General features: G+C 44.6%; 1 protein-coding gene across 2 annotated transcripts in view; it reads right to left on the reverse strand.

The window, feature by feature from the left end:
* FHL1 (four and a half LIM domains 1) overlaps positions 1-14,100 on the reverse strand; it is a 79,507-nt gene that overhangs the window by 3,458 nt on the left and 61,949 nt on the right. For both annotated transcript variants that reach the window (XM_069943148.1, XM_069943147.1), the window contains exons 2-4: positions 5,736-5,917; positions 1,613-1,787; positions 495-664 (exon numbers count right to left, since the gene is read on the reverse strand). In XM_069943148.1, coding sequence (XP_069799249.1) covers positions 495-664; positions 1,613-1,787; positions 5,736-5,891 — 501 coding nt within the window. In that variant the 5' untranslated portion in view covers positions 5,892-5,917. The remainder of the gene's footprint in view (positions 1-494; positions 665-1,612; positions 1,788-5,735; positions 5,918-14,100) is intronic.

A 14,100-nucleotide genomic window follows, 5' to 3' on the forward strand; every position in this document is an offset into this window, starting at 1 on the left:
CTGGGGGGAGCGCACAGGGGGGCTGTATACCACTGGGGGAGCAACAGGGGGCTATATACTACTGGGGGACTGCACAGGGGGGCTGTATACCACTGGGGGGAGCGCACAGGGGGGCTGTATACCACTGGGGGAGCAACAGGGGGCTATATACTACTGTGGGACTGCACAGGGGGGCTGTATACCACTGGGGGGAGCGCACAGGGGGGCTGTATACCACTGGGGGAGCAACAGGGGGCTATATACTACTGGGGGAGTGCACAGGGGGACTATATAAGGGCTGGTGAGAGAGAAAAAATGCTAGTTTTCCCACTAATAAGCATCAATTGTGTACGTAAATAGTTCAACAACGTTTGTGAAAAGTTAACAAAACAAACACGTTTACTACTGATGTTCAGCTTGGACCTTCACCTGACAATAGACCCCGGTAAGTGGACCTTCACTAAAAGTTGTTGAGTACCCCTGCATTAAGGTGTTTTTCAGGTAGGATTACTCACGTTCTTACACTTTACACAGTGTTTCGCAAACTTTTGCTCATGGCAGTTGACACAGAAGACATCAGTTCCTTTGGGGAAGAAGCTTCCTGCCCCTATGGATTCCTTGCAGTTGCTGCATTTAAAGCATTCCTCATGCCAGACGCTGCCCTTATACTCCACATTGCGTCCACCTGAAACATATAAAGATTTTATGAACCCTTCTTAATGATTTCTGGAGAAGGACATTTTAAGCACTGGCCTATTTTTTAGTTTTCAAGAACCATAATTTTTTTCCCCCTCTTATTTTTCTGTTGATTTAGCCATCTATAGCTGATCGCTACAGCTGAGGTGCCATAAGCTGTAGCTCAATGTATTGTGTAGTGGTGCTGCAGTAAACTGGCACCTCTATTGCACAATGTACAGAGCCAAGACATCTGCCTCACATACATTGCTTATTTCTGGCATTGTGGCTCTGACTGGTGGTGGGGGGTCTGGTAGTGAATCCCACCAGTCTGCTCTTGATGGTCTGTCCTTACTGCCTGTGCTGTATGTAAATTATGTACCGGGAGTCATTGGGGGGGTTAAACATCAGCTTTGAGTCAAGGAGTCATCTCTTCCCTTGCTGCAAGCACGCCTATTGTATTTATGATTGACAGCTCCCGCTTCATTTTAGCTTGTGCTGATGTCACAGCAAGGAAGGGCTGTCAATCATCCTGCAGGAGGCTTGCTTGCAGCAGGGGGAGGGATGATTGAAGAGAGTCTTCTCCTTGACTCCGATCTGTGTGACATTATAATTCCAGCTACTTCATTTCCATACAACACAGGCAGCAGTGTTTTATATTTAAAAATATAACTCACATGTCATGCAACATGTACAGAATGAATAATAAATTACATACATCATGGCAGCTTTATCATAGTGAAGCAGAAGGCACTGCCAGGTTCCCTTTGTATACGTCAGGAGCTTTGTTAGGCCCCAAGCTGCCATAGTAATCCTTTAGCACACCACAGTCTCATCCCAGGGTGTCAATGGGCTAACAGCCTGATGTAAGGGTCATTAGTGAACTAACCAGATTACACAGCATAACGTCAGATCCTGTATCCAATAGATAGCATTGTGCTGTGTGCTGTCGTCTTACCTGCCTGGATCAGCTTGTGGCACGCATTGCAGCGCAGGCCGTCCTCTCGGGTGGTGCACTTGGCACACATAATTTTATTGTCCTTGTAAATGAACTGTTCATTGGCCAAAGGATGGTAGCACTTGGCACAGCGGAAGCAAGAATCGTGCCAGTAGCGGTTCTTATAATGCAGCTCCTACAAATGAGCAGAATTTCTTTAGTGAGACATATGCAGAGATCTTATAATGCTTAATGTCACCATAAGAGGTCCAGACACAGGCCAAATGTGCTTCTGAGCATAGGTGACCAGCAATGGATATACAACAAATGTCTCATAGATGATGGTCATATCCCAAGGGGCATCATCCAGCCCTATAGAGCTTGGCTGTTTTCCACTGAATATTCAATTTCATGGGTGTTAATGAAAGTTGCCTATTAGAGATGAGTGAACCTGGAGCATGCTCGAGTCCATCCAAACCCGAACTTTCGGCATTTGATTAGCGGTGGCTGCTGAAGTTGGATAAAGCCCTAAGGCTATGTGGAAATCATGGATATAGTCATTGGCTGTATCCATGTTTTCCAGACAACCTTAGAGCTTTATCCAAATTCAGCAGCCCCAGCTAATCAAATGCCGATCGTTCGGGTTCGGATGGACTCAAACCCGAACCCGGTTCGCTCATCTCTATTGCCTATACAAGATGCCAAGGGGATTTACAGACGCAGCCTAGCTCTTAGGGCCCTATTCCACCAGACGATTATCGTTCGTATAATCGTTAACGATTAACGATCTCAAACGACCGCTATTGCGAAAGACCTGAAAACGTTCACTTATTTCCATGGAACGATAATCGCTACTTATGATCGTATTTGCGATCGTTTTTTCTTCGCTATTTATTCGCTATTGCGTTCATACCTACTACGAACGACCGAACGACGTCTTATTCAATATGAACAATTTGCGAACGAGCAACAATAAAAATAGGTCAAGGTCTTATAAAGCGATCAACGATTATCGTTTAGATTCGAACGATTTAACGATAATCTGAACGATAATCGTCCAGTGGAATAGGGCCCTTAGTGCTAAGCGGTTCACACATCCATAATAATGAGCTGTTATTCCACCACTAGGTGGCAGTATTTAATCATTGAATTGCTAAAAAAAAAAAAAAAACAACACCTCATGAATGAATGAAAACTTATGGAAACCAAACTAGTATTGCAGTCCTTGTGCCCTGTTTGGACTGTCTAGACTTACAAAAGCAGCTACTTGTCTTATAGTTAAAGGGGTTGTCCAGCGAAAATCTTTTTCTTTTTAATCAACTGGTTTCAGAAAGTTATATAGATTTGTTATTTACTTCTATTGAAAAATCTCAAGTCGTTCCATACTTATCAGCTGCTGTATGTCCTGCAAGAAATGTTTTCTTTTCAGTCTGACACGGTGCTCTCTGCTGCCAGAACAGAAGAGGTTTTCTATGGGATTTGCTGCTGCTCTGGACAGTTTCTGTCTCCGACAGAGGTGGCAGCAGAGAGCACTGTGTCAGGCTGAAAAGTAAACAATCTGCAAATTACTAATCTATATAACCTCAGTATATAATCTGTACTGAAAAGAAAAAAGAAGTAAATTACAAATCTATATAACTTTCTGAAACCAGTTGATTTGGAAGAAAAAGATTTTCGCTGGAGTACCCCTTTAAGTTTTGAAACAAATTTTTTAAACCAAAACTAAGACTGCACCCAAAAAATAACAGGAGACGTACAAGGCTTTCCTTTATAGTTGCCTAGCATAAACAAAGGGAAAAAATCCTAAACTGCACTGTGTGAACCAGACCTTATGAGTAACTGCAGAAAGGTTCCAGAAATTAGTTTGGAAACCAATTTATGGTACAAGGTCTAAGATGGGAATACCTGTGGTTCATACCCCAACATAGAGGTGCCTTCCTTGAATACCTATCTGACAAGACAAGATTATGGGAATTAGATAACTACGGTTGTTCATCTCAGATAGTTGTCGGCTGAGCGCTCATTTGGTAGTCAGCTTTTTCTTTCATTCACCCATACTAGAGATGAGTGAAGTGAATCCAGCAAAAATGTACTTTGTTGACAAAGCAATTTCTTTGCTAAATTCATTAGCAAAATTTGCAAAAAATAAAAAATTGTTTTATTCACCAGTCCAAATTTCTCTGGTGTGTTCAGCCGCCTCCAGCCCCCTAAGAAAATCACTGGCTGACTAAGGGCCCTATTACACGGAACAATAATCGGCCGAATTGGCCCGATTCGGCAGATTATCGCTCCGTGTAATAAATGCAACGATCAGCCGATGACAACGATCATCGGCTGATCGTTGATATAGGTTAGAACCTATTTTTGTCGGGCGCCGACCGGGCACCACTGCGTGTAATAGCGGTGCACGAGCGGCAACTAACAATATACATTACCCATCCACGTTCCAGGGCTGCTCCTGCCGTCCGCTTCTCCCGGGGTCCCGCGCGCGCTCTAGCTTCACATTGGCCTGTCAGCTGATAGGCCGCTCAGCCAATCACAGGCCGGGACCGCCGCGGCCTGTGATTGGCTGAGCGGCCTATCAGCTGACAGGCCGATGTGAAGTTAGAGCGCGCGCGGGACCCCGGGAGAAGCGGACGGCAGGAGCAGCCCTGGAACGTGGATGGGTAATGTATGCCAGTTTAGCAAGGGCTGTAAGGACATCGGTAACGATGTCCTTGCAGCTCTTGCTAAACGATTATCGGGCTGTGTAATAGGCCCAGTAAACGAGCGACGATCTAGCAGATCGGCGCTCGTTTACAGGTATTATCGGGCCCTGCTCGGCCCATGTAATACCACCCTAAGGGTACTATTACACCAACAGATCTGACGAAAGATTATCTGCCAAAGATTTGAAGCCAAAGCCAGGAATGGATTTGAAAAGAGGAGAAATCTCAGGCTTTCCTATATGACCTGATCTCTGTTTACAGTCTGTTTCTGGCTTTGGCTTCAAATCTTTGGCAGATAATCTGTCAGATAATCTTTCTGTGTAAATGGACCCTTAGAAAGGAGTTTCCAGGCCAGTGATTGGCTGAGTTGGCTGTCACTCTTGTATCTCAAAAGTGACAGCCCGCTCAGCCAATCACTGGCCGTGGCACTGTCCCTTAGGGCCCTATTCCACCAAACGATTATCGCTCAGATTATCGTTAAATCGTTCGAATCTAAACGATAATCGTTCGTTTGAATAGCAGTTAACGACTAACGACCGAACGAGAAATCGCTGATCGCTTAATAAGACCTGGACCTATTTTTATCGTTGCTCGTTCGCAAATCATTTGCATTGAATAAGACATCGTTCGGTCGTTTGCAGTAGAAACTAACGCAATAGCGAAGAAAAAACAATCGCAAATACGATCATGAGTGACGATTATCGTTCCATGGAAATGAGTGAACGATTTCAGGTCTTTCGCAATAGCGGTCGTTTCAGATCATTTATCGTTAACGGTTATGCGAACGATAATCATCCTGTGGAATAGGGCCCTTAGTCAGTAATTGCCTATTCGGACTGGAAGAAAAAACAAAGAGAAGAGCGCTCCTTGTGCAATATTGCAAAAGTCTTATGAGTGAGATAGAGTGGACTAACTTAAAAGACCAAAGCCCACACTCACCTACTAGGGTTGTGCAAGTAGGCACAAAGCTAGTGAAGGCATCCATAATGTCACCACAGCACGCTAGGGAGGCTTTAACAATCAGATGTCTAGTAACAACAACCAAAGGACCAAAACTTCGCCGGGATCCAGCAGTAGGCACAGTATGCGCCAATATGGGCGCTGGGGATATCACCATAAGAGGGTGTCAAAAACGCATAGTGTGATCACGAGTCAGTGATCACAAACTAGCCAACTTCTTATTGCTGAATGAGTAATTTATTACTTACAACGCGTTTCAGCCCTCAAATAGGAGAAGGCCTTTCTCAAGCTCTGGTCAGAAAGGTGTCTATTGTGTGCATAGACACATAAAACAGGCTATACAAAATAACAAAGGTAATAGAGATGATGTGTTTTGGCATGTAACAGATCATCTGTATTACCTTTCATTTGTACAAACAGCTTTTTAAGCTTTGTTCACACTGGCATAGCCCAAACTCCTCCCTTTCCCTGCTAACCTTAGCATCCACTCCAATGGGTTTCCTGCACTCGGCACAGGTGTTGGCACAGATTTTCTCGAAGCACTTTACACAGCAGTTGTGCCCATCCTTCTCTACATACTTTTTGCCTTGAAGGGGAGCTCTGCAGTAGTGGCAATCAAAGCGTTCGGACATTGTGCCCACAGTATAGTGGCGTGGACCTATCAAAACAAAGGAAATTCAGGGAATTTATAAGAATAAAAATAAGAACAGAATATTGATAACAGCATAAATCATAATCACATGGTATATGCGTCATAAACACAGTAATTCATATCGACCAATCACCCTCTAAGCAGAGATTAGTGCTCGAGTGTGACTGCGCCATCATTATTGGTGATGCCCAGCACACCCTTCTTTATTCTAAAAAGTGGATATGCGTTATACTTTTTAATACATTTTAAAACATTTGCGTTCTAATTGATGGGGAAACTCAACATAAAATGTAAAAAGAAAAAGTAAAGGACTTTACAAGTGGATTGTACACTATAATACATACTTTGGCTTATTTCATATGTACTGTGACCTATGAGCGTGCCACTGATATCAGAGATGCTGGAGGAATCCAACTCAGATGTGGCCAGAACATATCAGTCCAGGGAGCCCCTGCTACAATCTAACACTATGCCAATGAGAAGAAGTGCGCACATAGGCTGGCAGTGGTCTTGCTCCTAGTATATGGCTCAGCTCCAGTTATTTCTGGAATATTATCAGCAGCCCATATTAAACATCTCATGCTCCCATAGCTATGACAGCTCTATTATACTTTCACCTCTATACATCTGTAGCTAACACATCACTCTATATAATGTACTTTATAGTTCATACTTGTATATGGAGTAGTAATATCTGTGGACTAGGTATGAATGTGGCATTCACTATATAGCTTTTTTTTGTTGTTTTTTTTATATACTTAAACAGTTAGAGATGAGCGAACCGGGTTCGGGTTTGAGTCGATCCGAACCCGAACGATCAGCATTTGATTAGCTGGGGCTGCTGAAGTTGGATAAAGCTCTAAGGTTGTCTGGAAAACATGGATACAGCCAATGACTATATCCATGATTTCCACATAGCCTTAGGTCTTTATCCAACTTCAGCAGCCACCGCTAATCAAATGCTGAACGATCGGGTTCGGATGGACTTGAACCCAAACCCAGTTAGCTCATCTCTATTAAAGGGAACCAAACACACTAAAATTGGGCATAAAGGTAAGGAAACGTGCTGGTACATCAGCCAGCACGCTTCCTAACCATCCCCCTGTCCCCCCCGTCCCATGAACATTCAGCCCACAAAGTTAGCTTAATCGTGTCCCGCGCTCTATGCAAATTACCATACAAGTAGTCATGGTGGGCGGGACGGCTGTTCGAGTAGTCACAGTGGGCGGGGTCTTCGTCAAGTAGTCACTGGGTCCTGGGCTGTAATCACGCCCCTCCGGGCGTGTTGTAAAGGGGCGCCTGGTGACGTCACTCGGGGGGGGCCGGCATTGCACGTCGGCCACGCTGACGTGTTTACTAGGCTGCGCATGGGCAGTGCAGCCTGAGAAGACGCTGCAGTACTTTGCTTGCGCGGCATAGTACAGCAGCGGCTTCACCCACTGTACTGCGCATGCGCAGCTTAGTAAAGAAGTCGGCGTGGCCGACGTGCAATGCCGGCCCCCCCGAGTGACGTCACCAGGCGCCCCTTTACAACACGCCCGGAGGGGCGTGATTACAGCGCCGGAGCCGGCCCAGGACCCAGTGACTACTTGACGAAGACCTCGCCCACCGTGACTACTCGAACAGCCGTCCCGCCCACCGTGACTACTTGTATGGTAATTTGCATAGAGCACAGGACACGATTAAACTAACTTTGTGGGCTGAATGTTGATGGGACGGGGGGGACGGGGGATGGTTAGGAAGCGTGCTGGCTGATGTACCAGCACGTTTCCTTACCTTTATGCCCAATTTTAGTGTGATTGGTTCCCTTTAAACAGTAACCTAAGGGCCATGGACACCTTTGAAAAAAAATGCAATTCGTATTTCCGGCTCTTACCTCCTTTCTAAGGGTATGTGCACACTACGGAATCTGACCAGATCAACCGCTGCGGATTGTGCTGCTCACCCGCGTGCATCTCCACCAGTGCTGTAGACTCCATTCTATGCACAGGTGCATTCCGCTGTCCACCCAAGGAATAAACCTATTTATTGTTTGGGCGCAAGGCACAATCTGCCTGTGCATAGAAGGTAGTCTACAGCACAGGGGGAGATGCGAGCAGCAGAAACCGCAGCAGATCTGCCAAGATTCTATAGTGTGCACATACTCTTATAGTGTGTTTAGACAGAGAGATTTATCATACAGATTTTTGAAGCCAAAGCCAGGAACAGACTATAAACAGAGAACAGGTCATAAAGAAAAGACTGAGATTTCTCCTCTTCTCAAATCCATTCCTGGCTTTAGCTTAAAAAAAAATCTGATAAATCTCTCTGTGTAAACGCATCATTAGAGAGGATTTAATGAACAGGGTACAGCTGGGGGCCGTTCTCACTAAGGACCCTATTCCACCGGACGATTATTGTTCGCATAATCGTTAACAATAAACGATCCAAACGACCGCTATTACGAAAGACCTGAAATCGTTCGCCCATTTACATGGAAAGATAATCGTTACTTATGATCGTTCTTGCGGTCGTCTTGTCGTCGCTATTGCGTTCGTCACTACTGCAAACGACCGAACGACGTCTGCGAACGAGCAACGATAAAAATTGGTCCAGGTCTTATTAAACGATCAACGATTTCTCGTTCGGTTGTTAGTCATTAACTGCTATTCAAACGAACGATTATCGTTTAGATTCGAACGATTTAACGATAATCTGAACAATAATCTTCCAGAGGAATAGGGCCCTTAGGAATTTGGGCGCTTGAAGTTCGCTTGTTCCATTGATTCAATAGGACGTCTCACGTGCGCTCTGCCATCCACGGCACGGTTTTGATCAGTCGGGGTCTGAGTATTTAGAACGAGCTAGGAGAAGACCACACTAAGCACATTCTCTCCCAGCTGTGCCAGGTGACTGAGACAGCTTGGATAGATAGGACATATGTATGTTGTATATCTATCTATCAATCTATCTGTGGCATATAAGGGTGAAAACATTGTGACTTGTGTGCCAGAAGACTTGCATACAAGTACAATACATTCTCCCCTATGTGTCCGTGTCTTATAATACACAGCTAAAGGAAGAAATACCACCTCCAGCTTGTAGCTGCATTACCACAATGGACTCCATCCTTCACTATAAAGCTAAACAGCTTGGACAGGGGAATGTGTAATAGGTCAGTAAGAAGGACTGCTATTTGCAATGCTTGGTCTGTTATGATGTGTTTATCAACAGTGAATCATCCACAGCAAGTACCAAAGGGGCATTCTCATCCCAGAGACTCAGCTCAAGATCTGGACATTTATATCCAAGACAGATTATAACATTATCACCGAACATGGCCCACTTTCTAGTAATTTTCTGTTAGGCTGGGTTCACACTGCGTTTTTCCTATCCGTTTAATGGAAAAAAAACGGATGCATTTGTGTGCCATCTATTTGGATCCGTTTTTTTTCCACTGACTTCCATTATAAAAAAAAAAAAGGATCAAATGGTTGAGGTTTTTTTAACATACACAAAAATAGTGTTGACTACGTTTTTCTGTCTGTTAAAAGTAACCAATTAAAAATGGATACGTTGAAACGGATAGGTAAAAACGCAGTGTGAACACAGCCTTATCTTGTACTAGTTTTCATTATATGTAAAGCTCTGCTGTGGGACTAATTACTTTGTCATTTCAGAAAACTACTGTCATTGTCACAGATGCCTGATGAAGAGGGTGGTTAACCCTTGAAACGCGTAGCAATAAAGAACACATCTAGTTTGCAAAAATACTGGAAATCTCTGCATCTTGATTGAAGTGGAGTGACTGTGCCTGGAGGTTTGAGCGCCAAGGAATCCACCATTGTTGCAAGGTCATTTGGATTACAAATGTGTATAACTTTTTGACACCAGTTGACTTTAGAAAAAGAAACTTTGAGTGATCCTTTAAAGGGAATATGTCTATAGGGCTATAAAGAACCATTCCGTATGGGTACATAACGGAATCCTGTCACTTAAAGGGGTTGTTCACCAATTTTTTTTTTCTTTCATATCAACTGGTGCCATAAAGTGCCAGAGATTTGTAATTCACTTCTATTAAAAAATCTTAAGTCTTCCAGTACTTATCAGCTGCAGTGTGTCCTGCATGAAGTGGTGTTTTCTTTCCTGTCTGTGACAGTGTGCTCTTTTGCCTCCTCTGTCCATGTCAGGAACTGTCCAGAGCAGCAGCAAATTCCCATAGAAAACCTCTCCTGCTCTCCAGACTGGAAATAATACAACTTCCTGTTGGGCATACAGCAGCTGATAAGAACTGGAAGGCTTGAGATTTTTTAATAGAAGTAAATTAGAAATCTCTGGCACTTTATGGCAGCAGTTGATTTGATAGAAAAAAAAAATTGGTGTACAACCCCTTTAAGGACCCATGCCATACCCGTACGTCATGGAGTCCGGCGTTGCTTTGAAGTGAGCTCAGGAGCTGAGCTCACTTCAAAGCACATGGGGACCGGTTGCTATATGCAGTGGCGGTCTTTGGCACCAAGCACCCCAAGCGATCGCTTGGGGCCCCCAACATCCAGGGGGGCCCCCACGCCCTGCTCTTGTGCTCAAGACCGCTGGACAGGGCCGCTGCCCCGCTCGCTGCTGCCATCTGAACTGTAACTATGAGCACTCGTAATGAGCGCTTATAGTTACATGCAGCAGCACTGACAGGGCGGGAGACATTGGCTCCCTTCCTGTCAGTCACTCTTGTGGCCGCAGGAAGGGTTTTCCCTGCGGTCACAAGTGGCAGCTTTGTCCTTGTGGTGCCGGCGCTCCAGTGTCACTGGAGCATCGGCGCCAGGACAAGGGGAGAGCGGCCTCTTGTGATCGTGAAGAGATTGTGAGTGAAGAGAAGAGGAGACGCCCAGACCCAGGTGAGTATAAGTGTTTGTTTTATTGTGTTATATACTATATGGGAGGGGGAGCACACAGGGGTCTGTTTAACTGGGGGAGCGCACATCGGGGGTCTATATAAATGGGGGGAGTACACAGGGGGCTATATAACAGGGGGAGCACACAGGGGGGCTATAGACTACTGGGGCTTCACAGAGGGGTCTATATACTACTGGGGCAGCACACAGGGGGTCTATATACAGCTTTGAGAGCACACAGGAGGTCTATATCCAAGTGGGGGAGCACACAGGGGGGCTATATACTACTGGGGGAGCACACAGGGGTCTATATACTACTGGTGGGGCACACAGGGGGTCTATATATTACTGGGGGAACATACAGGGGGTCTATATACTACTTGTGAGGCACACAGGTGATCTATATATAACTGGGGGAGCACACAGGGGTCTGTATACTACTGGGGCAGCACACAAGGGGTCTATATAATACTGGTGGGGCACACAGGGGGTCTATATACTACTGGGGGAACCACACAGGGGGTTTATATACTTCTGGAGGAGCACACAGGGGTCTATATCCAAGTGGGGGAGCACACAGGAGGTCTATATCCAAGTGGGGGAGCACACAGGGGGGCTAAATACCCCTGAGGGAGCACACAGGGGGCCTATATACTAGTGGGGGAGCACACAGGGGGTATATACAACTGGGGGCAGCACACAGGAGGTCTATATACTTCTGGGGGAGCACACAGGGGGGCTATATGTAACTGTGGGAACACACAGGGGTCTATATACTACTGGGGGAAGCAAACAAGGGGTATATACTACTGGGGGCAGGACACAAGGGGTATATACTATTGGGGGCAGCACACAAGGAGTATATATTACTGGCGGTAGCGCACAAGGGGTATATACTACTGGGGGCAACACACAGCGGTCTATTGTTTTGGAACTAGTGTTGAGGGGGGGCCCCAGACATAACTTCGCTTGGGGCCCCAGAAATGCCAAGACCGCCCCTGGCTATATGCAGCCAGGTCCTCACTGTCAATGATGGGCCGCTGCTATTGTGCCACGGCCCGCCATTAACCACTGTGCTTCTGTCACTGACCGATCGGGACCCCCGCAGCGTGACTGCAGGGGTTCCGATCGTTGTATCTGACTGCCAGAGGTCTCTTACCTTCCTCCCGGCAGTCAGATCGGCGATCCATGAATAGAGTCTGCACAGGCAGGCTCTATGCAATGATGGCAGATAACACTGATCAATGCTATGCTATAGCATAGCAATGATCAGTGTATGTAATGTAATGTGAAAATGTTAAAGTCCCCTAAGGGAACATAAAAAGTGTAAAAAAAAAAAAAGTTTTAAAAAACATGACATAGCCCCTCCCCCAATAAAAGTTTAAATCACCCCCCTTTCCCATTTTACAAATAAAACCCATAAAAATAAATAAGCATATTATATATCGTAGTGTGTAAATTTTACTGTTAATACAAATAATAAAACATTAGAAAAGCTATATAACATGCATATCGCTGTATTCATACTGACCTATAGAAAAAAGATAAAATGTCAGTTTGACTGTAAAGTGCATTACGTAAACAGGGAACACCCCCACAATTTGCAGAATTGTATTTTTTCCCCCGATTTCACCCCATAAATGATATTGGGTTTCCATCATACATGGAATGGTAGATCAAAAGGCGCCTTTACAAAGTACACCTATTCCTGAAAAAAACAAGCCCTTACGTGGCCCTGTAGCTGGAAAAATAAAAGAGTTATAGCTCTTTAAATAAAAAAAAGGGGGCAATGAAGGCAGCATAAACTAGTGACAGAATGCTAATCAGTATATTACTTACATCATTCTGTCTGACATTTTCCTAATATGCAGGACAATGGAATTCTTGCCATACCCCTCCTCCAGCTGCTGATTGACAGCTGACTGCCTATACACAGCATGGATAGATAACTGCCAGCAGCTGATGAATATCCAGGACTACTGAGCTCATGCACATAATGGGACTACTTATTTTTCATGTTATTCCGGAGGATATCTACGAATCAGCTGCACAGGACAATGTAAGTGATACATTATTCTGTTCAGCTTCTCTGTCACTGGTTTATGCTACCACTAGATAGGACAGTACAAACCTACTGACAGAGTCTCTTTAACATCTAACCTGGACTGGACACTCCTCTTTTCAGGTTGCATGCTATTTACTGTAACTAATGGAGCAGTAAGATTCTACAAAGCCTTCTCTTTAAGGCAGGTAGATGTATCATCTTTAGTTTTAATAGCCCAGGCTTGCCAAGAGTCACATATATGTATGTAAGTGAAGAACCTGCTAGATATCCTCTAAAACATGATTCTTCATAATCATCCGCATGGGAAATGGTGCTTTATAAAAGAGTGTGGATCATTCTTCATAGTAGGCGTCTTCTCAGTGCAGTTTTATTGTAATAATACCAGGGTTGCTTTAGAAAAAGGGGCTATTTTCCCCCAAAAAAAACTGCGCCCCTCTAGTCAATAGGCTATGTCTGGAATTGCAAGTCAGATCACTAAAATGGCATTAGGCTGCAATGCCAGACATCCTGTCCATAAGAGTAGTGTTGTTTCTAGGGGGGAAAAACAGACCCTTTCTGTAATTCTATACAACCCCTTTAAAGGCAGAACATAGTGGGGCTTATAAACCAATGTCTCTGGCATGTATCATGGTGGTATTTAAAACTGACATAGGTTTTAGCAATACTGTTGACATATTCAATAATATATTGCATGGCTCATAATAGATGTCAAGAGTCTGCTATAAAACAGGGACGAGCTCCGTGCCAGGTCTGACTTCTGCTCTAATTGTATAAAAAATACTTAGATATTCTACAGAAGAGATTTTATTTAGCTACACTGGTAGGTTGTATGAGTGCATGATCCCTAAATGAGAGAGCCCCTGGTTAGAGAAATATTATGAGCACAAAACCTAGACCTCCAGCTGTTCTACTGAGCTAACCTTGGATCACTATAAAATTCTGATTTTGATGTCAAAGACTGACTGATCAGTAGAATGATCCGGGAGAACCATCTCAGGGGGTCCCCATACACATTAGAGCCAGCCAGTCCTGGTGATATCTGCGAGGGTCAGATGACTTTTCACTAATGTGTATGGGGGCCTTTAGACCAGTTTCACTTGGTATGGGTACATTTTAGCATCCCCTTGGTTCCCCAGGCAATTCTAGTAAACGGAACTTATCACGTAACTGAGGAGGTGTGGAATCAGTGACAACTCATTTATGAAGAGACCAGATTTCCTGTAAGAACTTCAAAGGAACTGCAGACCTCTTTAGCC

Source organism: Dendropsophus ebraccatus, chromosome 10, assembly GCF_027789765.1.
Source record: "Dendropsophus ebraccatus isolate aDenEbr1 chromosome 10, aDenEbr1.pat, whole genome shotgun sequence".
NCBI lineage: Eukaryota > Metazoa > Chordata > Amphibia > Anura > Hylidae > Dendropsophus > Dendropsophus ebraccatus.